The sequence below is a fragment of the Heteronotia binoei genome, chromosome 3 (genome assembly GCF_032191835.1).
Source record: "Heteronotia binoei isolate CCM8104 ecotype False Entrance Well chromosome 3, APGP_CSIRO_Hbin_v1, whole genome shotgun sequence".
NCBI lineage: Eukaryota > Metazoa > Chordata > Lepidosauria > Squamata > Gekkonidae > Heteronotia > Heteronotia binoei.
This window is the reverse complement of record NC_083225.1, coordinates 137940987-137967344: the sequence shown is the minus strand read 5'-3', so window position 1 is coordinate 137967344 and position 26358 is coordinate 137940987. Positions and strand designations below refer to the sequence as shown.

At 39.4% G+C, this 26358-nt stretch overlaps 1 protein-coding gene across 2 annotated transcripts in view; it reads left to right on the top strand.

The window, feature by feature from the left end:
• EPHA3 (EPH receptor A3) overlaps positions 1–22317 on the top strand; it is a 364789-nt gene extending 342472 nt beyond the window's left edge. For both annotated transcript variants that reach the window (XM_060234514.1, XM_060234513.1), the window contains exons 15-17: positions 2389–2582; positions 16869–17024; positions 21166–22317. In XM_060234514.1, the coding sequence (XP_060090497.1) occupies positions 2389–2582; positions 16869–17024; positions 21166–21271 (456 nt within the window). In that variant the 3' untranslated portion in view covers positions 21272–22317. The remainder of the gene's footprint in view (positions 1–2388; positions 2583–16868; positions 17025–21165) is intronic.
• Positions 22318–26358: the final 4041 nt, after the last annotated feature.

The following is a 26358-nucleotide window of genomic DNA, read 5'->3' as shown; positions in this document are numbered from 1 at the left end:
GATGATTCAGATAACCTAGAGAAAAGATCACAATGTTCTTTATTCAACAGACATTTAGAGAACTTTTGTAGAATGTTATTAAATGTCTCCTGAGTCCTTTTGGCTGTATCTCCATTAAGTCTTTCTATGAATATACAAGCTAATTAGAGCTGAACTGCATGAAAAGAGAAAGAAAGCATTTGTGTTTAAGATTTTAATGAGGCAAATGCCTTTGGATGTGGCAAACAGATAACGTGAAGTGACTGTTTGATTTGTTTGGAAGTCTTTTCCATAGAGGTTCATTTAGATAGCTTTAAATTTATTGCTGTGTAACTTTAGTCAGTTAAATAGATCTGCTATCTGTTTTACTCTTGTTAGGAATATACCATTCCCAAAGCCCCTCTTTCAAATGTACCATATTGTTCATTTGGTTTGTTAACCTAAATTTATTTCACATGAGCCAATTACAAGCTACAAATTCTGACAAGATGTAAAGTCCTAAGCGTGTATCGCAAATAAAGAAATGTTATATATCACATTGTAAGCTTTAAACAAACAAACAGTAACAGCAAATGAAACCAGAAACTTCTTATTAGTAAATGGGAACATAATTGCAGAATATATGATCTCATGCGCCAGGACCACTGGCTGTGTAGTATAACACATTATGCACTGTTTGTAATTGTTTGAATCAGTGGCTTTAGTTCTTCAGTGCAAAGGTACTGAATGTTCCCCAATTGCTTCTCTGTTATTTTGAGATGGCAAATCACCTCATGCATCTTCTTCCTCTTCCTCTTCCATGCTGTAGTTTTATGTCTGAACAACGCTACCAGTAGACATGGTTGGTTCCAACATGGTGTCTCCCAGCCTGTTCAATAAAGGATCAGTAGTTAAGAAATCAGTGGGTCAAGAAATTGGTTCCTTGTCTTGGACTAATTAATAGTATTATTTACCCTGCTGAATCTGAATGAGTTAATTTCATAATAATTGTCTTCCGCAATGTAAAACGTAGGGGAATATTCTATGATCTGCCAGCTGGCAATTTAAAACTATCTGATGAGTTTAAGTCATTTTTCCTAGGAGAGTTATAGACAGCACAATGTGTGGTTGTGTTTTATACACAGACAAACCACACAACCACAGCCTCTTAAGCCAAAATTGAGTATCACTGAAAATATTCTTGTTTCTGCAATCACTGGTAATCCCGTTTTATTGCTACTCCATGTACTTGTTAGGAATTTAATGCATCTGTCAACAATCACATAACTCAGGGAATATGCAACTCTAACCCTGTTAGCTGAATAAAATGGAAATATGGGCATTTGGGTATACTTGTATATTTCTTGAATTATATGGTTAGCAACTGCCATATCTTCTGCACATGCCATTTTAAATTAGTACTTCAAAGGCTGCTGCTACACTACATAAAGAAGAAAAGGAAATAGCTGCTTGCTACCAATGTATATTCAATAGAATACTGCCCTCTTTCTGTGAACCAGTTAACATAAAGGGCTAGATTGAAGCTCAAGTCTTGCATGTGTGTTAATGGAAATAACTTGAAAAATAAGATCAGTTCATTGACGATAATAATAATAATAATAATAATAATAATAATAAATTTTATTTATATCCCGCCCTCCCCGCCTAGGCAGGCTCAGGGCGGCTAACAACAGTTCAATAAAATTATACAATATACAATATAAGGTGATTTAAAACAACATTTAAATTATACATTAATTTAAAACAACGATCTAAAAACCAGTTCCAACTGTCTGGGTCGTTCCATAGTTTAAACGGCGGTGATCTTCCTGATGTTATTCTGTACACTTATATTATGGCAGGGGTCACTAGATAAATCGTTGGTGGATTAAATAGCCATCCTATCAACGTCTATAAAAGCCTGCTTGAAAAGAATGGTCTTACAGGCCCTGCGGAATTGGTCCAAATTCCGCAGGGCCCGTACTTCCTCCAGAAGTTGATTCCAAAGGCATGGGGCTATAACAGAGAAGGCCCGTGCCCATGTACTCTGTAATTTTGCCTCCTTTGGCCCATGTAAAGCTTCATGGGGAGAACTGAGCATGGAATGATCCAGATGTTTTCTTTTTGGAGCAATTAAACTTATATTTTAAGAAATGTATTAAATTGACCTCCATTCTGTCTAATCACATCTGAGTATCAGACAAAATATACTTTACCTTATTTCTCTTCAGGCATTTTCTGCCTGAAATCTCCCCTTTGCAAAGCTTACTTAGCAGATAAAACAGAAAAGTTACATTTCTGAAAAATTAAAGGATAATTACATCTGTTGAAATATTTAAGGATTCATGATTATGTAATAGATGTCTGGAGAACTAACAGGTAAGAAATTCATGGGATGTCCTTCAAGTTTCTTTAATCTCTCTTGTGCAGGTAATTAAAGCTGTGGAGGAAGGGTACCGCTTGCCACCACCCATGGACTGCCCAGCTGCCTTGTATCAATTGATGCTGGACTGCTGGCAAAAAGACAGAAACAACAGACCGAAGTTTGAGCAGATTGTCAGCATCCTGGACAAGCTGATCCGTAATCCCAGCAGTCTAAAAATAATCACCAGTGCGGCTGCAAGGTGACACAATCAATTCTACATTTCTGTACTCTGAAAATGAATGCGTTTGCTTTCTCCATCTCTAGTACTTAAAATACGTTTGCGTTGTTGACCTACTTTCTTGCCTCCATCCATTACATGTACATTTTGGCTTGGCAAAAAGGTCTTTGCTTAGAAAGAAATAGAATATTTTGGGAGTTCAAACTGACAAAAAGAGGTAAATGAGTGCCTAGAGTCATGTAACTTGGGAATTCAAAGGCTACTAAATACCCATGAAAGAGATGAGTGCTCAACACTTTAGGAATGCTCTGATTCAGGAAGTGATTTTTATAACAGCAAAATATATTCTATGGTCAGGCTGAATAAGTAGCAAAGCTTCTCAAAGGCATTTGATCCTATAGACCAGTGATGGCTAACCTTTTCAGCTTGGTGTGTCGAAAATCGGGAAAAAGTGTAGTCTTCCTCGGGTCGCATGTCACTTCACCGTGTCACTTCAAGAAATATCAATAATTTGATGATATTTGCAGCCCCAATAAAGAAAGAGGGTTGCCAAGTCCAATTCAAGAAATATCTGGGGGCTTTGGGGGTGGAGCCAGGAGACATTGGGGTGGAGCCAGGAACAAGGGTGTGACAAGCATAATTGAACTCCAAGGGAGTTCTGGCCATCACATTTAAAGGGACAGCACACCTTTTAAAATGCCTTTCTTCCATAGGAAATAATGAAGGATAGGGGCACCATCTTTTGGGGCTCATAGAATTGGGCCCCCTGGTCCAATCGTTTTGAAACTTGGGGGGGTATTTTGGGGAGAGGGGGATCCCCTGCCCCCACCTGGGGATTGGTAACCCTGCGGGAAAGGGTGTATCTTTTTTTTCTTCCCGCCTTTTCTCCTCCAGCGCTTGCCAAGGGAAGCCAAGGGGGGCGACCCAATGCTCCCCTCCCCTTGCTCTTTTGCAACCCACACACAGCCCCCATCGCCCACCCCCTTCCTCCTCTTCCAAGCTGAAAAGGGCAGCTTGTCCTTTAAATCTGAAACCCCGCCTCCGGCAGGCGGCCATGAGAAAGAGCGAGAGAGCAAAGTGAGAAAGATCATGTTGGTTGCAAAAAAAAAAAAAACAGGACCGGGTGGAGGAGGAGGAGGGGGGGTAGCCCCACAACAGGCCCAAGAGCGACACCCCCTCGAGCATTGCACCCCACACACACTGCTGCAATGCCATCTCTGCCTCCCCCCCCCAGCCGCTCCATGCAAACAAACGGAAAAAAACACGCCTGCCTTGCTCCTGCATTTGCAAAGCCCCGGCATTGCAAAGGCGCGACCCGCCGAGGAGGGCACTTCTTTCCCCCCCTGCCTCTTTTTTTGCAATGCTCTTTTTTTCTTTCTTGCTGTACCCACCTATTTCCTCAGGCCCCGGGGAGGGCGGGAAAAGGGGGTTGCAAAGCTCGGCCCTGTTGCGAGGAGGAGGAGGCGCGTTTGGCTGCCTCTGCTTTGGGTGGGGGACGGGTTGCGCCAGGAGGCTGTCTCCTCCCACCCCCAGGTCAAGGCGAGGCGCTGGCGGCGTCGGCCAACCTTCCCTCCCACCCCCAACCTTCCCTCCCACCCCCACCCCCGGCCTGGAGCCGGGGAAAGAGGCGGCGGCGCTGCCAGCGCTGCTGCTGCGCTGCTGCTGCCTCTTCTCGCCTTCACCTTAGCAGCTGCTGCTCCTCCGAGACGGGCTCAGCAGCCTCCGAAGGACTCGCGGCTCGCCACGCTCCTTGGTTTCCGGTGTGTCAGCCAAATTGCCTCGCGTGTCACCAGTGACACGCGTGTCATAGGTTCGCCATCATGGCTATAGACCAAAAGCTACAGAATACCTGCTGGCCTTCCACAGCAACAGAAATCAAGTCTTGAGTTACCTCTGTTTGCAGATTTTCCTCAATAGAACAGGAAGTTAAACATCACAGTCAGCCATGGTTCTTTAAAAGCCAGTTCTTGCCAGTATATCTGTATGTTTAATTCCTTTTGTGCCTCACTAGAGAGTAGATTCTTCCTCTACCTCGCCCTATCCATTCTACATCCTATTAGCAAACTGTTGCCCCATCACTTTTAACTACTAGGAATTACTCTGAAGGAATTTTCTTATTGTCTGACAGGCTAGCCTGCAGAGGTGATAATTGGTATCCCTCCTGCAACCATTAGCCTTCATTTCTAAAAACAGCAAAGACCTCAAAATAGCATAGTTCTCCTGGCTAGTTATTCACATACTTTCTTTTGTACAGCTTCAGTGATGACATTTCAACTGTCCGTTGGTTTGAATCTGCAGACTGGTTGACATCTTTGAAATGCCCACCATTGACAGGCTTCTCCTAATGTAGTGTCACACTCTCACAATGATATTTGCTAACCCAATTTGAGTAAGAATTACTACTTATACGTAGAACAAAGTTTGAGCCCAGTGGCATCTTTAAGATTCTGGCACCTTTAAGATTTAAGTTTGATTGTGGGTATAAACTTTGCATGCACATGAAAGCTTCTACCCAGAATTCAACTTTGTTGGTCTTAAAGGTGCCACTGGGCTAAAACCACAAAAAGGTGCCACTGGGCTTCAGACCAACATGGCTACCCATCTGAATCTAATTATATATATAGGCTGATTCCGCATTTGGCGTTTGCCCTCCTTTTGCTCCGGGGTTGTTCCATGCGGACCAGATTTCCCGATTTCACATTAGAGGATTTCCCCTGGATTCAATTCCCAAACTGTTCCATGTTTTCTGATTCCGCATTACCGCTGTTCCCGGAGTTTCCCCCTCCCTCATACGTTTCCCCTTTTTTTTTACACGCATGCGTGTTCATGTTACAACGTAACGTCTTTATTTGCATTACAACGTAATGCCAGAGGCATAATACTGGCAAAGTCACGTGTTTTCCTTTCACCCTGCCATTGGCAGGTTAAGCCCCATGAAAACTGAGTTGGCGATCCACCGTTTTTATCCACACACGTTGAATGTTAAGCACACCGTTTTCCGTTAAAACCTATAACAAATTACAAACAGATGCGTGAAACGGGGGGGGGGGGGTTGTGAAATATGCAGAGGGGTTAAGGGAGAAAGTTCCCCAACCTATCAAAAATATAAAGCTGTAAACATAATCAAATTTCCACTCCCATTTGAGGCCATGGGGGGGGGGGATTGATAAAGGTGGCAATCAGGCATGTTTAAAGTAGTTTGTGCAACATCGTTTTTTATTTAGTTGCGTTGCAACGATCTTATTTGGGAAAAAAATATAGCAGTCAGGATTGGTTTTTTTTAGAGGGGGGAAGAACATAATCACAATGCAATGGCACATTATCAAATTCACGTGGAATATAGTAAAGAAGGGGGCGGGTGCAAGTAAGTGATGCATTCAGAAAAAGAAAGTAGCGTTACATCGTTATATTGTTTTCGCATTGTAATGTTTTCACATTGTAGTGGTTAAGTGCACAGACTCTTATCTAGGAGAACCGGGTTTGATTCCCTACTCCTCCACTGGAATGGCTTTGGGTTAGCCATAGCTCTTGTAGGAGTTGTCCTTGAAAGGGGAGCTTCTGGGAGAGCTCTTTCAGCCCCATCCACCTCATAAGGTGTCTGTTGTGGGGAAAGGAGATAAAGGAGATTGTAAGACCCTCTGAGACTGATTCAGAGAGAAGGGCAGGGTATAAATCTGCGGTCTTTTTCTTACTTCCTGGCATCTTGCATTTGCAGCTCTGTATCCCATTCTCAGTGTTCTTTGTGTGGGTACTTGGCCTAATTCCAGAAAATGTGTAAGTAGCAAAATTCCTACTTTTGTAGGGCAACATGACCTTACAGGCTGGGGATGATTTCTGGATGTAGGGAGAATGTTTATCTTTTCTTATAGGATGTTTAGGAACATGGTGATTCTCCATATACTATGTGGTTATAGCTAGAGAAAAGAGCTTTGTAAAACCTAAGCTTTAATAAGACACTATATTTTTCTTTGTTCTCAAAATCACTTAGTGCAAATATGTTCTATGATTAGGATTAGTGCAAATCTATCTGGCACTCTGTGCATGTTCTAGTGCAAATCTGAATCTACATTCTACAGTAGCATGGGAGATGGAAACTAAAAGCAGAGCATAGCAGGATATATTATGGTGCTGCAAGAAAAACAGTCAAGGTCGAGTCTAATTGTATCCAAAAGCTGGAGAAAAATTAGTGGCCAATAGGTTGTGCACAGATCAGATTTTGATTAGCTGTGGTCCAAATATACATCCCTTTAAACCATTTATGGACTACTGCTTGTGGTCAGGTATAACACATTTGGTCATTTATGACATTCATATCCCACCTCTCCAGATACCCACTTGATATAGATATATACATTCAAACAGAGCTTTTTTTTTTTTTTGCAGCAGGAATTTCTTCGCATATTAGGCAACACACCCTGATGTAGCCAATCCTCCAAGAGCTTACAAGGCTCTTAGTACTGGGCCTACTGTAAGCTCCAGGAGCATTGGCTACATCAGGGGTGTGTGGCCTAATGTACAAAGGAGTTACTGCTACAAAAAAAGCCCTGCATTCAAATATTGGCTTATGCACTAATATATGGGAAATGTCAGGAAGTTTTCTAGTTTCATGAATGTGTGCTATAGGGCTGCCATATGACTGTGGCTGATTTCTCTATATCGTAACAGTTCAGATATGTTAGATTCATTCTTGTTTCAGCATTACAGATGACAGGGTAAAATAAAATTTCTTTAGTATTATTGTATATAATAAAATTATCCATCACTTATTAGCCCAAGGAAATTATTTGCTTGTAGCCTACTTAGATGGTGGGAAATCCTTGACTGGCTTTCTCCTTTGATTCTTAGCAGCAAATAGTTGCTGAGAAGGCACTGATAGTGGGAGTATGGCACAGGTCAGGAGAAATGAGATTAATCCCATCCTTTCTCTTTATCCAGGGGGAGGGAATTTTGATAGTCTTTTCACATGAGAATGGGAAAAGTGAAATCCTTTCCCCTGCCCTGCTATAGCCCTGCTCCACATCAGTAGCAGCCATTTTTGCTTTAACACTTCTGAAAAGAACATATCATGGATTCTGCAGCATCTGAAAGGACATAAAGCCCAAGTGCTTCTAGTTCAACACTTTATCACTATACCATATAGGCTTAAAATAAATCTTGTTGGCCTGTTACTCCACTGCCTAATCTATAAATACTTTTCCCCAGTCATTTTGTATACATCACTCAATATGTCTGCAAGATTTCTCAGTGTAGGCAGAATGGTTCTTAGGGGAATCAGTGCTTTTCCAGTATAAGAAGTCCGAAAGAAAGGCCTAGGCACAATATATGAAGCTTTCATTATTGTGTAGTTTGTTATTTTGCCAGAGCATTGCATAACCTCAACATTATTTCTTTTGATTTGTCTCCTGCAGTTCTGTCTGGGTTTCTGAACATAGTTCTTTTCTCCTCTGCTAATTTAATCTGTGTAGTGTTTATATTTTGTAGAATGAGTTCATAGTTCACCCAGTTTTGATCAGTTCTCTCTTTTTTTTTTAGTTCAGTTTATTATTTTTCAGCCCCTTGTGTATTGCTTTCAATTGTGATTATTGGAATCAATTGCAGAACAGATGGAACAAAGCCTTGGGAAGACAAAGGACCATGTTTTGGGAACCTACACTCATGAGTACCAAATTTCCTTTTGCAAATGCAGCGGTTGGCAGAGTAAACACACTGGTTTTGAAACATAAGCAGCCAGTAAAACAGTCCATCTCTATAATTCCCTTTATATTTTCAAAATTTTATTAAGTTTGGGTATAAAAAGAAAGAATAATGCGGGGATACAGAAACAAAAAAAAAGCAAGGGAAGGGGAGGGGGAGCAAGATAGAAAAACAATAAACAGAAAAAAGCAACAAGTATATCAGTTACATTTCTACCTCAAAGTATAATACCAAATTCTTTCTACCTGCAAGTCTTTAAATTTTAACCCAACATAACCATTAAGTTCTACAGACATTATTTCATTATATACTTTTTACTGTTCTATTGCTTATAACATAAATTTAAGCAATTCTTCTTCAATGCATACAAACGAGAAAAGAAAAAAGGGAAAAAACCAATCTTAAGATAGAACTAAATGGTTAATTTTAGTAATTTTAAAGATAAGAACTAATTAGTTAATTTGACAATGTTGAAAATAAACATAAGCAGAAATGATGAATATAATTTCTTTATCCTTAATACTAATTATTTCTAGCAGGAGAAAAAGAAAGACAGACAGACAGACAGGCAGAAAATACAATACTTTGTCTATTTCATTATAAACAGATTCTCAAGTCAAAAATTTCAGGAGCAGATCTTAAAAATGTAAATTATCTATATTGTCTACCTTATTATAAATTGACCCAAATTACTTGTTTGTATGGTTTGAATATTTAAAATTCTTTTGGAGATTATAACTCCTATTTTCATATTACTCTAAGAGAAACAAGTTTGATAAGCAGTAGCAGCCTCATCTCCCACACGTTTATTTTTGCCTAGGGAAGAAATCATACCGTCTCTATAACCTACTTGCTATTAAATTGCTCTATTTAGCTTTAAAATATACGATCCATAGATGAAAATGACAAACAGAAAAGAAACATCCAGATTCTAAAAAAACCCTTGCTTGCCATTTCAGAGTCACAAGCCAGTTCCCTTTTATTAGTTCAATGGTGACCAATTACATTAAAAAGAAAGTTTATAATCCCTTCTTTTTGAAAGCTTTCCAGGTCTTGATCTTCTTGATAAAGTCTGCCTCTTCTCCCTTTGGTGCATTCATCCATTTTACTAAAAGTGATGAGGCCTCCACACTGTCATTTCTTCCTGTAAAAACTTTAATCAATCTTGATATCCGCTTCCTCTTTGTAACTGCGCACCCATTTTAATTTACTTCAGCTCCTTTCCCAACGGATCCTTATCCACTTCTCTCGACTTCATAGACATCACTGAGGTCTCTTTACCACTCCGCTCATGTAGATTTTCAATTTTGATGTATTTCAAAATAAAAGTTTCCAACCTGTTTTGTATCAACTCTCAACAAACTGATTTCCTGCTTTAAAGAGAATATGGTAACCCAAACATCTTTTTTTATCAATCGCTTCAAGTTGCATTGCCATCTTCTCAACAGTGTAACTCAGTCTGCTAATCAAAGTTGAAAAAGAAATCAAAGTCCCAGATAACATATCCTTCTAAATCTCCTTCAGCAGTGTGTTTTTCTCTTACATTCCGGTTATAATTGTTTCAGTCCCGATCAAGTATCAGATGCATTTCGCTTAAAGGTATATCCAGCTTTTATTCAGACCGTACTGTAATAAAATAATGTTCTCATTTTAGCTTATTTTATTATAAGCCAAATCCATTCAAAATATCTATGTACAGTCCAATTTAAGTCATTGAAAATTCTTAAGTTTGTTCTCTGTCTTTTTGAAACCTCCTTTGCAGGGAGGGAGGGATGTCCCCCTCTTCCCTTTTTTGAACAGTCCCAATTGGTGTTATAGTAGAAGATCCATTAGTCGGTAGTATTAAAAAATAGACTTACTTGCATGATAGTATTTCAATGATTAAGGTAGAAGAATGATGTATTAGAAGCTTATTATAAGAAAGAAGCAGTCGGACATTCATCTCTAGCTGCCATCATAGTTACCATGGCGGTGGAACATCAGAGCAGACAGGAGGAACAGGGAGCAGCCGCCACTGTTTCCCTGGCTCCTGTAAAGCCCCTTGATGTCAGGAGACCCCTCCAGGGTCCCTCTCGAGATGCCTACCACCTGGTTCGGGGGAGGCGCTGAAGGCAAGCTCCGCGGACCCCACTGAGCTCAAGATGCCAAAACCCGGAAGTCCTCTATAATTCTTTAGCTTTGGCTGCCAGTAGTTGAGTATAATTCTAGAAAGAATGGAGTCCAGAGAAGATAATGGGTAGTTTTGGAGTTGAAGGGCTCATGTAAGAAAGGATGGATTAGGCAGTCAGTCTCAAAAAGAAGATGAGGAAGAGGCAGGGTTCAGCTGGAAGGTTGAGCTCAGGACAGGCTCAAGTCTATAAAAAAGAGAAGGAACCAAGCTGAGGAATAGCAGTACAACCATATAGGGCCTAAACCCAAATCGTTTTCTCATCAATTGGAAAGGGACAATGGGGTTGGTGAACAAGTGAGCAGTGCATTTTTTATACTGTTTCTGTATCAAACTGTGAGAAGGAGGCAGTTTCCAATAGAATATACCGTGATCTCTCATGCGCATTGCAGTGTTCATCTGGTGGAATCTTAGTAGTTAGTGAGAAGTTCACATGGCTAGGATTTTTTATCAGGCCTCATTTTGGGCAGGAGCTCACAGGAGCAGAGCTCCAGAACCTCTAAATTTTGGGATTTGTTGGTTTTTACATTTGCAACTATTTTAGGAGGGATGATGTGTTGTCCTTAAAAACATAGCTTTGGTTATCCACAGTGCTACAATTCAATCGGTAAATCTGTTTCGGGGGACTCAAAGACCAAATGTAAAAATAATTTGATATATGCCTGAACCAAGTAAACCTGATATAAAGAAATAACAAGGGAAGTTGACATGCCACATAGCTAGGTCAATTTTATTCTAAGAACAAAGTTACTAATTTTATCTGAGTAGCACTTTAAAATGGACATAAATAGCAATAGAGGCAAAGATTGTACTCCTTGTGGTACAGTGATTATTAAAGTCAACAAAATGTCTTGACAACTCCTCTACGTGTCATTTATTTTCTGGTCTCCTGTTGGGAAGTGGATACCTCCATGATTCCATTCGGCAGTCAGGATAATATTTAAAATTTTTCACAGGCACTTGTGTTTCCTAAGGACAGAGATAATAACTAGGTTGAGGTGATAATTAGTCCTGATTTTTTGATCCATGGGGTTATTTATAAGCTGTAAATTAGAACTTTTAATACAAGGAAGTTTACCTTTAACATAGGCAGCAATATAAGATATTGAAAATTACAAGTCTGAAATAAACCAGCCTAAAGTGAAATGCTAATGCAGAAGAGAGGATTTGTCCAAGGCAAGTAAAAAAATTAGCTCTGCTTTGGGTGCAGTATTTAACATTTATCTTAGTAGCTAGCATAATTATACCTCTCCAGTAGTCATAATGCTTAATGCTAGTGGTTACAAATTAAGTTATCTCTTTCCCGCTGGACAGCTGGCATACTCAGTGCAGCAATTTGTATCAGCAGGAGGCCACACTCCATTGCTATTTATATGTGTATTTTGAGACATGATGTGGTGTGGCAGAAAGTTCCTTTGCAGTGTGGCAACATCCATCTTTATGACAGCAAACCAGGGCTGTTCAGGCCTGCATGCAAAAGAACAAGGTTAATTCCAGCTGTTAACATAATAGGCCAGGTTCATAAAAGCTGACTGCAAGAAGCCATTGGTGGAAAATATACTCTGCCATTTAATTGTTGAGAGGGTTACTGTCCTTTATTTATGACCGCCATATGCTGGCAAATGCAGACTTCGAATCATACTGACTGCCAGGATGACCAGCACTGAGGATTCTTTCTGTGCCAGTACACAGACAACAGTTTTGAATATAGTAGTGCGAATGTGGTGCGGCAAAAATAAAAAGGAGGGGAAAGCTGTTGGGTTGATGTTGTTTCACTTCCCCTGAGCAAGCATGTAATTTTCATGATTTCTTTTTAATGACTGCCGTCTGATGCTAGTAGGTCCTGATTTATGAAAAGCTGTGAAAGATCAGGTGGAACCCTGCAGGACATCATTTACAGCTGCACGGATTGCAGCCCATCTGATTGTGTAGTAAAAGTGTGAGCTTATGGCGTGCATCACTCTCCCCATAAATTTCATGTTTAGACCTGCTGTCTAGGGGCAGGGACAGGGTGGGGGAGGAAAGGCCAATGGATACAGATGCTCTAAAAGCCCAGCATTCCCTTGGTGCACATGAGGAGACATCACAGACTCTTCACAGTTAGAGACAAATTCCTGGTCATTGATAAACTGTCCAGATGTCTTCTCAAAGGAGGAAAGTAACTAATTCCCCCCTCCCAAATCCTACTAGGAGAAAAATGATATTCTAGTTATTCTGTGGTCATTTGTATTAAAATTAGCTCATATTTTTGTTTTCATTGTTCCCAGCAATAAACTTAAAAGCTTTACAGGATTTGTCTAAGCTGTAATCATGCTGTTCTGTTCTGTTCTCTCTCTCTCTCTCTCTCTCTCTGTGTATGTGTATGTATATATATATATATATATATATATATAGAGAGAGAGAGAGAGAGAGAGAGAGAGAGAGAGAGAGAGAGAGAGAGAGAGAGAGAGAGAGAGAGAGAGAGAGAGAGAGAGAGAGAGTGAGTTTTTTAAAGTGAGTGTTAACTGAATTCCTCTTTTATTAGAATAAAGGAAGATGTTAGCTTAACCAGAGAAGAACAACTTCTCCATGCTTCATAAAGTCTGTAATAAATGTCCGGAGATCTTGGAAGTTCTACGGAAAAATACAGTCTTCACTAGACAAATAGAAGTTAGCTAAGCCCATGCAGTAAATACATTCATCCAACCTACTTTACAAACAGCTATTTAAAGCAACTGATTGCAACTTAAACAAATTATGTATGGATGAGAACTACATGCTGAGCCTGAACTTTGGCTCTGTATTCCAGTAGCTAACTACTGGCTAACTACTTTATAACTGAGAATCAGCTAGCCTTTTCAGCAGGTATGTGAACCTGGGAGCTTACTAGACAACTGTACTGAGTCATATCAACTGTCTACCACAAAGGTGATTTACTAGTGGTAATGCATTGAGCTTCTTGAAATATTTTGCTGTTCCTGGTTCTGGTGTGGTTTAATAGAATGATCATAAACATTCTAACCAATTAGCTCAATGAGCCTAGGGATGGGAGGGGGAAGGGCTCAGAAGAGGTACAGAAAAGTCAAGTGAAGTGATCAGTTTCTAAACTGAATATGTATGAATACGTTTTGTGTGTGCATGTGCATGCCCACTTGCATTGGTATGAATGAAAAAATGACATATATGTGCTTGTAGGTTTAAACTTTTAAATTTAGTTATTTAAAAAAAAATCCCTCACAAAAGTGGAAAAAAACTTAAAATCCAACAGCTAAGTAATTTTTTTTTAAAAAAAATACATAAATTCAAGACAAAATTATAAGAACAGTGGTGGCAAATATATGGGTGTGTGTGCACGCGTGCACATGTGTGTTTTTCTATACATTATTTACATATATAAAAAATAAGTCTATGTGCAGTTGCTCTCTATATCAAGGGTGTCGAACTCATTTTTTATGAGGACTGGATATGACATAAAAGAGACCTTGTTGGGCCGGGCCATGTCTGGTTGGGCCGAGCTGTGTTGGGACAGGCCATGTGTGTACCTATTTAAGATTACGTAGCAGAGATATAATTTGTATAAAGAACACAGACAAATACAAATATATATATTTTTAAAAACATAAACATGGTTAAAACGTTAGCACTCATTGGTCTTAAAGGTGATTTCTTTGTACTTCTCCCATGGGATCCAGGGAGCTGGGCAAAGGAAGCACTGACTCTTTCCTTCCTTCCCCAGGGACGGGGGTGGGGGAGCCTCAGTCAATAGAAGGAAGAGAGGCTTGGTTCAGTAGCTCTGCTGTGCGATTGAGAGAGCCTGGCAAAACAAGCTATTCCTCCCCAAGGGAGAAGCCTCAGCCAATGGAGAAAATAGAGGTTTTGTTCTGTAGCTCCTGTGCAGTTGAACAAGCCTGGCAAAGCAAGCTGTGATGCAGAAAGAAGCACGAGAGAGGGAGAAAGAAGCAGATGACAGCCAGGTGCTTGGGGGCCTGATAGGAGCCCTCCAGGGGCCTGATTCGGCCCCTGAACTGCATGTTTTACACCCCTGCTCTATATGCTATATGTCCACAATCCATTGATTTATCGGTGGTGGGCTTTTATCTTTTCACTGTTGCAATATGAGTCTTTTAGCTATAAAGATTCCAGATTTGGTTCTTGGAACCAATAAAATTACTTGACGAACTTCCACTAGCTTTTTTTTTTTTTTTTTTGCAAAATACTTTACCATTATGTATAGCTAGCTTCTTCCGCCATAAGACTTGAATTGGGTCTTCCAAACATTTCAGCAATAACCTGGAAAGCCATAGAACAAGGTTGGAGTCCAGTAGCACCTTTAAGACCAACAAAGTTTTATTCAGAATGTAAGTTTTCGTGTGCATACACACTTCATCAGACAATAAAATGGAGCACAGTGAGCAGAGTTGCATATAGCTGGTGGGCAGTGGTTAAGCATGCAAAATAGTACCAAGTTAGAATCTATGGCAAAATAGTACAATTAACAAATTGAAAGAACAACCAGTTTGGTTTAGATACCATTTGTTGTGTTGGAAAACAGCAAAGTCAATAAACATGTCAGAATTGAAGAGTGATAGTGAGAATGTCACAGGCACTAAATGCACAGTCTGTTAATTGCTCTATAGCTACTCAAGGCTGAGTTAAACTGAGAACATGTTTTTCTCAGAGGTGTTCCTGTCCACCTAGTTTACTTTTTAACATGTAGCATACATTTTAAACATCATTCCAGTTTGCCAAGACAAAAAAAGAATACAATAAACTATACTGGACAAGGGGTTTAGGATATGTAATGAGATAAACAACCAATATCCCTTATTTAAGTTTGTCAATACAAAAAAAAATATTCTGATACACTATTCTAAAAGAGAAATACATTGGAATACTGTGGATATATAGCTCTACAGCTGCCCACCTGGATCTATCTGGAAAGCTATAGTTAGTTTTAAGTCTAAACTGCTAAATTCTGAGTAACTCCCAGCTTTTACCATATCAGCAGCCCATCAGCAGCTGTAGTAATGGCATGGAGGATCCATTTCCGCTGACCATCAGTTGGCCTCCAAGAGACAGGCAGATAGTTTAAAAGTGCATAAGAATTCTCAAAAATCAATGAATATTCTAATAAAAAATATGAGCAGTAATTTCTTCCCAGAAAAACCAAATGACTGGACATGTCCAACATATACTGTATGTGTAAAGGATGCATCCTGTAACACCAATAATTAGACACTTTCCTCTGTCCTTAGCAAAAAGTCACTGTAGTGTCCTGTATATTCTAAACATAATTTCTCAGCTTAAGATCCATAGAGAGAGCAGATATAGCCTTCAATGGGATGTGACTGATCTGTGCATGTGAATAGACTGTATATTCCTGTGCACATGAGTATGCAAAAGTGGGTTTGAGAGTGTGAGTGGAATAAAAGTATAAATGGTTTGTATATAAATTGAAAGGACTAGGAAGAATCATAGAATCATACAGTTGGAAGGGATCTCCACAGTCATCTAGTCCAGTCCCCAAGAGTTAATACATAATTGATGTAGACAAGATATTGTGAACATATGTGTGAGAATATTTGTGGGTCCTCACAAAGACAAGTTGAATTCAGTAACTTCTTCAGTGTCTCCAGATTATGGTAGTATGACCATGAAACCTCAAGTTTTTATACCTCATTAAAAATTAGTATCAGATTTTAATAGGAAAACAAGCAACTGTGTGAAATAAGACTTTGTTTCTGTCTCTCTAAAAGGCAAATCTCAATTTCAGTTTTCGTCTTCCGTTGTTGAACACTAGTGCTGATATTTTTCTGTTATTTTTGTTTAGTTGTATGTAGAATCTGCATAAAGAAGTGTAAAAGAAACACCAACAACAAAACTAGACAAAACCAAAACCACAATGATAGCATGTTTTTATTTTGCTTTTTAAAAGGCAATGACCTATTAGTCGCATCTAGTATTAGGGAACAATATACTGTTTTCAGAGCTAGTTAGTACAAGGTATGTACTGTGAATTCTTTATTAAGACCACCTAGAATTTTTTCAACAAAGCGAATCTTATTTAAGATATCACTTAATAATGTATGTATATTAGGCTGTGTATTAGTTGATCAATATGTTTAATTTGAAATTAAGAAGGCTCATTACTAGTGTAAATAGTTTGTTATTTGAGATTTGTTTGTCAAACTGCTAAACTACTTTAAGATTAAACTCGTCATTGTGTAAACTTCAATTGAATACAAACATGTACCATGGATGTAGCACAAATTTCACCCAAACTGAGAATCTAGTTCCCTTAAGCATTGTGATTACATGCCCACCCCCAAAGCAGCCATCTTGAACAAATAAGATCTTTGCAATCATTGAATGCGACAAATGAAGCTCTATATAGTCTGGAAGCTCCTGCTGGGATTGGTATAGACACAAAGTGAACTTGTACTATCATCACATTCTTTTTATTTCAGACCCTCGAATCTTCTTCTGGACCAAAGCAGCATCGAAATTTCAGCTCTCCGCTCTACCAGTGACTGGCTTAATGGTATTCGGATAGGACAATGCAAGGACATATTCACGGGAGTAGAATACAGCTCATGTGATACAATAGCTAAAATTTCCTCAGAGTAAGTGTTGATGATAAACCTTTTTCCTTGATTGTTTTTATGTTGCTCATGCAAATAACCAAATATAGATTCCAAACTTTTAAGAATAATGACTGATCTTCATGTTATGTGGGAGACCATGATCGGATCTTCCAAGGTATTTTTTAATGTTAAAAATCAATCATGTGGTAGAGTATTTCAATCAAGATTGTGGTGCAGAGGGGAGGCAGCATTAATGCTTTCCTCATGCATCCTTTCCTGAAAGAAGGCGCGCACACACACTGAACTTCTATTAGCCCTTGTAAGGTACTATATGAATGTCTGATTTTTTTCATTACTAGTATCAGTAGCTGTTATGAAGGGAAGAGGGCAATTTCTGACAGGAAAATGGTACAGTTATGCAATACAATAGTACTACCAAATGTAACATTAAAAATGTATGTTAAAATTTCCACATAAATCATCCTTTAGAATCTTATTTATAGCATACTTTCCCATGTGCTCATCTTCATGTGTCAATGCCACACAAGCAAATGATCTTGAGATCCACATTTGTACAATTCCATTACTTAAAAGCCTTGTCAAATCCCAAAATTAAGATATTTAAAGGACTTTATTACTTTTCATACTGGATTTTGGTGGTTGAGGTTGAGCTGGACTTGGAAATGGGAAAAGCTTCAAGAATTCTAAGAGTTTTTCAACTTTTGGAAAAGATTTGTGTATGAAATACATCACATTCATAATAGTCCAAAATTTTTTACCCTTCAGCAAGACTAGTAGATGAAGATGTGTTTGTGCAAGAGAAATTTAAAAGGAGCTGACCATATCTTGCTCTTTTCTGCCACAATTACATCCTCACAATATCTTAAGCAGAGTTGTTCTGAGTTGTGAAGGGGCTTTTATTTTAAGTTCTGAAAACGTAGACACATAAAACATACAGGCTCACTGCGATGTTTTTGAGATGTATTTTACAGAAAAATATCACATCCTTTTGACTTGATTTCCACAGCTGGTTCAGTTCAATCACAGGATGACATTAGAGTGCAGTTTGGTTCAGACCAATTCCTCACTAGCAGTCACTCTGCCCCTGGACTTCTGCTTTTCTCAGATCGAGTGATAAATTCCCCACCAGTTGCTGCGCAGGCACATATTGATCCACGGCTCTCTCAAATTTCCCTCACAGCTTCCTGATCTGTTTTTTTGTAGATCTGGAAGCTGTGAGGAAAATTGGAGGGAACCATGAGTCAAAATGCAGTTGTGCAGTGACTAGTGGGGAATCTGTCACTTGATCCGAGGAAAGCAGAAGCTTGGGGACAGAGCAATTGCTAATGAGGAATCGTTAGTTGGTGAGAACTGATGAACTGAACAAGTTGCTTAGAAATGTATAGCCCACCACATCTAGACTCTAACCTTGCCCTCCATTGCTGCTGATGTCAAGCCATTTTCTGAGAGACAATAAATACCACATTGCAGGAAGGAGTAGTTCCACTGACTTTGAAAGAGGAGGTATGAGACCCCACCCCACCCCCAAAAAAGAAGGCAGATCTGGACTTCACTAATGTGAACAACTACTGCCTAGTGGCCAACATTCTATTTTAGGGAAAGGTAGCTGAGCAGGTAGTGGCTATGCAGCTTCAAACACTCTTGAAGGAGAGGGATTATCTAGATACATTTTAAATCCAGATTCAGGTCTGTTTCAAGTCTCAGTTTGGGACAGAAAAATCATTGGACACCATGACTGATTATCTTCTCTGGGAAAGTGACCAGGCAAGTATGTCCTTGTTGATTTGTCTTATGTGGCATTCATAAGGATCATGGTATTCTTCTGGAGAGGTACTTTCCTTCAGTGGTTCTGCTCTAACTCCACTGGTTGATTCAAGCAGGTTGTGTTGATATACTGCTGCTTGGCCCCATCATATCAGCCCATGATGTTCTTCAGGGTTGCATCTTGTCACCCATGCTGTTTAAAATCTATGTGAAATTGCTGGGAGATCATAATGGAATTTAGCATAAGGTGCCACCAGATTTAAGATTGATTGATTAGTTAAAACATTTTATTCTGCCTTTCCACCGAATGTGGTGAACATTAAAACATTTAAGCAATTCAAATACAATTAAAATTATAAAATTCAATTAAAAACACATTAGCACACAGCACCAGAATAAGGTCAGTACTATTATTGGGGGTATGCCAGAAGAAACAAAAAGGTTTTATCTGCTCACAAAAGACACTGATAGAGGATGACAGATGACTCTCCCTGGGGAGGAAGTTCCAAAGTTGTGGGAGCCACAACAAAGAAAGTCCTTTCTTGAGTCACCACTCATCTAGTCTTATATAGTGGAAGCAACTGAAGCAAGGCCTCCTGGATGACCACAGTGAGCGGGTAGGTTCATATCAGAGAAGACAGTCATTAATTATGTTAGTCCTGGACTGTATAGGACTTTAAAAGTCAATACCAGCACCTTGAATTGAAGTCAGAAGCAATTTAGAAGCTAGCATAACAGGAACAAGATTGGAGTGCAATGGTTCCTACAACCCATTCCAATAAACACTCTAGTCACAGTGCTCTGTACCAACTATAGCTTCCAGACGGTCTTCAAGGGCAACCCCATGTTGAGTGCATTGCAGTAATCTAATCTAGATGTTACCAGGGCATGCATCATAATGACAAAACTTTTCCACCCAGGAAGAGTTGCAGCTAGCTCACCAGCCAAAGCTAGTGAAAGGCACCTCTGGTCTCGTTTTGTAAATTAAATTAAAAAATATGGAGATGAGACCCATTTCTGCTTAACAGCTGAGTCAGATGGGTCTGTGGCAGCCCTTAACAGGAGATGATACTGGTATAGATAAGGACCAGTAAACTGGGATAGATGAGGGCCAATAACCTAAAGATGAGGTGCTGTTGATCAGCAACAAACCTGCCTGAAGATTGAGGCGTCAGCCTTTCCTGAAGGAAGTTGCATTCCCCTTGAAGGAACAGAGTCATAGCTTAGAGGTATTGTGAGATCCTGACAGGGTTGGAGATCCAGGTATCCTCTGCCACACATAGTGCCTTTTATCAGCTATGACAATTCCTCAGAAAACATATGCTAGGTATTGTAATTCATACTCTGATTACATCCAGATTAGATGACTATAATGCACTGTATGTGGGACTGCCTTTGAATGTCAGAAAACTTCAGCTCATACAAAATGCAGAAGCTATTGCATTGTCAGCGGATGCGATACAGAAATTGTATCCACCCAGTGCATTGGCTGCTCATTTCTTTCCAATTCTTACCTTTAAAGCCCTAAATGGCATGAAGACTAGAAGGACCACCTCCTCCCATATTGTCCAGCTCTCCAGTTAGATGTGCTCCACAAGACCTGCTCTTGGTGCCTCTACCTTTAAAGGTGGGGGAGGTGGCAACCAGAGGCACATCTTTTAGTAGCATCTCATTTATGGAACATTCTTCCCCTTGAGAGTTATCTGGTGTCTCTGTTGGTCTCTTTTTAGGTGGCAGACCAATTTTTTTCTGTTCATCCAAGTAAGAGATCTTTTAGCACCATGTTGGTGTGCTTTTTAGTCTGAAGGTTGTTGTTTTAAACTGTTCAATTTTTTCAGCATGTTTATTGCTGGGTTTTCGTTCATAAATGTTAATGTTTTTAATTGTGTTTTATTGCTAAATAAATACCGTAATGACCCTTTCTAACTTAGCCAGGATCTTGGCCGCCCATAATGGACTGTAATTAGGAAAGCTGACATTGGTTAGTCTATGTATCAGTTAAGCTGATGGTAGCCTTTGACATCCAGGATGGTGATCATTTCTTGTCACCCCATGCTTTCCTGCCTGCCTGCCTGGGGCCAAAAGGGTCAAATCCTCCAAAAACTGAAAGCTGCTGTGCAGATGTATCACTTTTTCACAGCTCTGATGATGTTTATGTTTCTTGCTTAGGAGAGCTATTTTATTGGATCATGCTTGTCAGTGTTTCTAACATAGGAATGCATTCTTACTTCCTTGCCCATCTGGAAATATTCTTAATGCTTAGCTGCAAGTCCAGCCTCTATTTAACAATATGCAGAGGATGGTCCTGACCCTCATACAGAGTTGGATTTTTTAAATGTACATGAAATGCTTACCATCTACTACCAATTAATTGCTTGTGTTCTTTATTTTTCAGTGATATGAAGAAGGTTGGTGTGACGATTGTTGGACCACAAAAAAAGCTCATTAGCAGTATTAAATCTCTGGAAATGCATACAAAGAATGGCCCCGTTCCTGTGTAAGATACCAGAATAACAGGACACCACAAGAAGAAATGAGAAGTTGCTGCAAAAGGGCATGGTGACGAGTGAGAAACTGCAAGATGTAAAAGACACTTGTAAACAAACTGAAAACGTTACTTCAAGTGGACACCTCAAGTCCACTGAGAGACTCATCTGCTGAGTTAAACTGCCTTAAAATAGAAATGAAAACTGGTTTTTCCCCCTATATTCTTTCTCCCCTTGTAATAATGGACTGCTTAAACATATCATATAAATGAAAAAAAAAATCTTCCAAGAAACCTAGAGCCATGCTAATATTCGGGAACCAACACAAGAGGCAAAAACAAACAAACAAAACCCTGGGTATTATGCTGCATTTTGACTCATAGTCAGCAACGGCAAGGGGAGGAAAGAAAATCCTTGCAGTATTTTTTTATATGCAGAAAGGATAGGTGATTAGTATTTTATTTCTTTAAAACTGACTCTTGTAATCATATTTGGGGACAATACCTCAGACTCCTGGCCATATCATAAACAATATATTTGCAATATTCTGTTTCAGCTTGGGATGGTAATACATGTATAACTTTTGCAACAAAATAGAAGCACTATTTCACATATAATGCTTGCCATGAGGCTAGGTTTGACGTGGGTGATCTTTTTAAAAGAAAAGTCTTAATTTTTTAAAAAAGTGAAAGGCATATTTATTTTCCTTTTGAAGTTCTTTATTGTTTATATTTATATATGTATATTAATTTGGATTAATGACTGCCAAGTGCCAAACTCAGAATTTGGCTTCAATTCTAATATTTGGGGTAAACAACTCATTGAAGTCCAAGTAATTGTTGTCCAGGCAGGAAAAAAGAAAAGCTCTGCATGCACAAAAAGCAAGGTATTGTATACTGGTTTGGACATTTCCAATTGTTACTACCTAGTGTAAACTAGGGAACCATTCAATCATTTTCCCACATAGCCTTGGTGAACTGTTCCTATTTTTTCCATGAAAATTGCATGTACTTGGATATTTGCAGCATGCATGCAGTGTTTGGTTGTCGCCAGATTACTGTTTTTTTAAAAATTGGGAAAATCCTTTATTAGGATATGAACTATATGATATGATACTTGGTGGCAAAATTATATGTTGTCAGTACTCTGCGGTCCAGAAAAGAAATTATGGAAATCTTAGTACTTTTATTTGAGAACTAACCTGGTGTTGTTGGTATCCATTTAAAGTATTTCATTACAGCATCTACAGTACACTTCTAAGAGCTTTATGGTATTGCAAAATAGTACATGTACAGTGTGGATGGAATGATCTCCAGAACAGCATATATCCTGTTCATATGTTCTTTTGCTTCCTTTGGACTCCTTTGATCATCCTCAGTAGGGTGACAGTGGCCATATATAAACGAAACAAATAGAACCAAACACATCCCATAGAGTATGTTCAATAATGTATACTAGGGCTTCTTTTGTAGAAAAAGCCCAGCAGGAACTCATTTTTATATTAGGCCACACCCCCTGACATCGCCATTGTTTCACACAAGGCTTTTTTTGTGGAAAAAGCCCAGCAAGAACTCATTTGCATATTAGGCCAGTCCCCCAATGCCAAGCCAGCCGGAACTGCATTTCTGTGTGTTCCTTCTTAAAAAAAAGCCCTGATGTATACAGTCAAACAGGGATCATGCAGCAGCATCATGATCCCTGCTCATATATATTACTGCTGGTGAACCACTTCCGTAACTTACAGTTCTTTCTAGTATCTTATCAGTTAGAGCCTATTGCTTTTTTCCCACTTTTTTTTGCTAATTGAATAGCCTTGTTCCAACAAAAGAGGTACCTCACTTAGAAGAAGGGAATCATGGGAACAATCCACAATGGTTTGCAATAGTCTGTTTGCATAGAAAGAGCTATCTACCATTTTAAGCCCACTTGCAAGTTGGGATATGTGAGGATAAAGATCAGACTTTGCTATCCATTTGATTGGCTAAAAATAATAAATCCTCCCAATTAATTTCAGTGATATGGTAGAACAATGCAGAACTTAATTTCCAAGACAAAATCTTAAATACCTGTAAAGAGAAGAAAATTATTCATGTGATTGATTTTTCAGTATTAATCGCAAAGTGTTACCAATCTCAATATCAGGTCATACCATCACACATAATTTTAAATATGTTCAGTAGGAGAGATGATTTTATTTTCGTTCAAAAGGAAATTTGTTTTGCAGATGGTTTTAAAGGAACTTTTAGTCTTCTCTTTCTTACAAATAAAGCTTTGGTACTATTCAGTGGCCTCCTATAGCCCACTTTCCCCTTCTCCCCCTGTACATATGTAAACATAGCAGTGTACAATTCTTAACTGTGGAGTAAAGGAAATAGAAATTTTGTGGCCATCTTCCTGTATAGGACCTGCCTTTGATTATTATTTACATCAGACAACACAAAGTATTCACAAAGAATATGTACCACATTATTGATTTTGTATCTTAAAATTGGTTTTGCATATATTATTTATTTCTGTTAACATACAACATAGTTTTTTTCTGTACTTTAGAATCCAATAAGCAATGCATAGTGATTTGAACTGCCAAATCTGCATTTAACTTTTATTTCAACACATTACTTAATTGTTTAGTTTATTATGTTGTACAATTGTAGATGGCCTAATACTAATGTAAAATGATTTGTAGTGGAAACATTTATATTTTTATAATAAACATAATGAAAGTATTTTTACATATTTGAATGCAGAGGTGGATTGCTTTGAAGCCATGGAGAGCAATCTTGAGATGAGTTTAATAGAAGTTTACAGTTCATCTGCATGGTATCTGTATTAAGCCTTAGTTTTCAATGGAATTTGGAGGCACACCCCACAAGGCCCAGGGGAAGTAATTAAAAATCACAATAATAGTGCTTGTGAAATAAATAAATATGCTGTTTTTAGTGTCATCTACTGCTCACTGTGAATGTTATGAAAAATGTGATCCAAGAAATAGGGAAGTGCAATTCCATGCACATTTGTTGTTAGCTAATTAAATGAGGCTGCTTTCATCCAGGGATCATTCCCAGCACTGCAAGAAAGAAGCCCTTGCATTAATGTGAAACATCCAGCTTCTGTTATGCTCATTCTGAGCATGGCTTGGGGCCTTTTTCCCAATCTGATTCAAAAGCCAATCCACAAAGTCTCTGTGGGGGAGTGTCTGTGGGGGCTGTATAATTCTGTAGGAATATAGCATGGTTCAGTAGGTTAAAAGAATTTCAGGGCTATGCGCAGAATCACTATCCATCTGTGCCTCAGTTTGTACAAACATGATGGGAGAGGGTGGGTGGCCTAAGTATCAGGGAGGGTCAGTAGCAGCAAGAGGCACAGAGAGGGTGGATGCTGTTCCCACCCATTCCTAAACCTCTTACTGATGATGTGACACATTTTCATGCCCACATACGCATACAGCCAAACAGCGACTTCATCGTCTGTATGCAGGACAGTTTATAGTAAAACACACACACACTTAAAAGCATACAATCAACAATAATAAAAGATTTCTACTGCAATCATTTGCAGAGTTTCTGCAGCCTCAGCCAACTGTTAGGAAAAGTTGAAAGCAGCAAGAAAAGAGGAAGACTAAAAAAGCTGCAGTATTGCAGTCCAAACTCTCTGCTCACGACCTGAGTTCGATCCTGGTGGAAGCTGGATTCAGGTAGCTGGCTCCAGGTTGACTCAGCCTTCCATCCTTCCGAGGTCAGTAAAAGCTTGCTGGGGGGAAAGTGTAGATGACTGGGGAAGGCAATGACAAACCACCTCCATAAAAAGTCTGCCAAGCAAACGTCATGATGCAACATCACCCCAGAGTTGGAAACAACCGGTGCCTGCATAGGGGACTACCCTTTTTTATAATGCATACCCAAAGGAAAATGAGCATTTGCTGGACTAGTACAAGTTTGTCTCTAACTGCAACAAAATTATAAATACATTACAGAAAATAATTGTTTTGCAAGTTCTTTAAAAGGCTTTCAGTGGTTTTCCGAACCTTTCAGGCAACCTGTTCCATAATGCTGGTGACACTGTCAAGAAGATCTAAGATCACACTGAGGGTGTACAAACTCTTTGGATGAATGGGACTTGCTCTACAGGATTTCCACAAGGACCTAAGTCAGTTTAGAGGTTCATACAAATCACTGCATCTTAATTCAACGTGACTATGTACACACAGATTAATAGTCTGCTCCAAGACCTCAAAGTTGGTGCATCACTGATCCCGGCAAGACACTAGCGCAGCTACTTGGCATCCTTTGCTTGCTTCTCAGAAGCAAACAAAAGACCTAACACCAAGGTACAAAGTTCATAGCAACTGCACTGCAGTCCATAGCAGCTCACCAGTAATGACCCAGCATGTCAAAGAAAGGCAGAGAGAAGTAGCCAGTCAATGTATTCTGATACACAGCCCATGTCAACACACTTGCAGATCCCTACAAAGGAAGGAACATAGCACTCACCACTATGCTGGAACACCTACACACATAACATAGAGCTCCACAAATGCAGCTTCAAGTGCCATCCATGCAACTTGTTTCTTTTTACCAGTTGCAAATCTAAAGAAGGAAACCTGGTCACTCTAGTCACACTTGGTCACATGCAGCACATTCAGTAGAGGCAGTTCTGCCCAAGAATCCTCCTGGTATAAGGATTTCAGTCTTGACAGAGGAGGGATAATTCTCAGGAGCTTCGGACTGCAAAACAAGAAAGGGGGACGCCAATCCCAGGGCAGCAAGAAAAGAGAACATAAAAACGGAGCCTAAGAAGCTCTTACAGGCAACTTCCTGATAGTTCACTGTGGATAAACTTCCATGGCAAACAAAAAAACATAGATCCAGATTCTTCTAAGGAGAATGCTGGGAAGAAAGAAAAGCTTACCTTTTGCCCAGCAACAGAGTAGCCACCTACAAAATATAAGAAAGATGCCAGGTTAAAACCCACAGTTCCCACACTCATTAATAGTCTCCTAACCATGCATCCATCTGGGCAACAAGACACAATACAGAGCACTAGGTATTCCCAGCAGCTATGTTGTCAACACCAGCCACATGTATCGTGGTAGGGAAGACTGG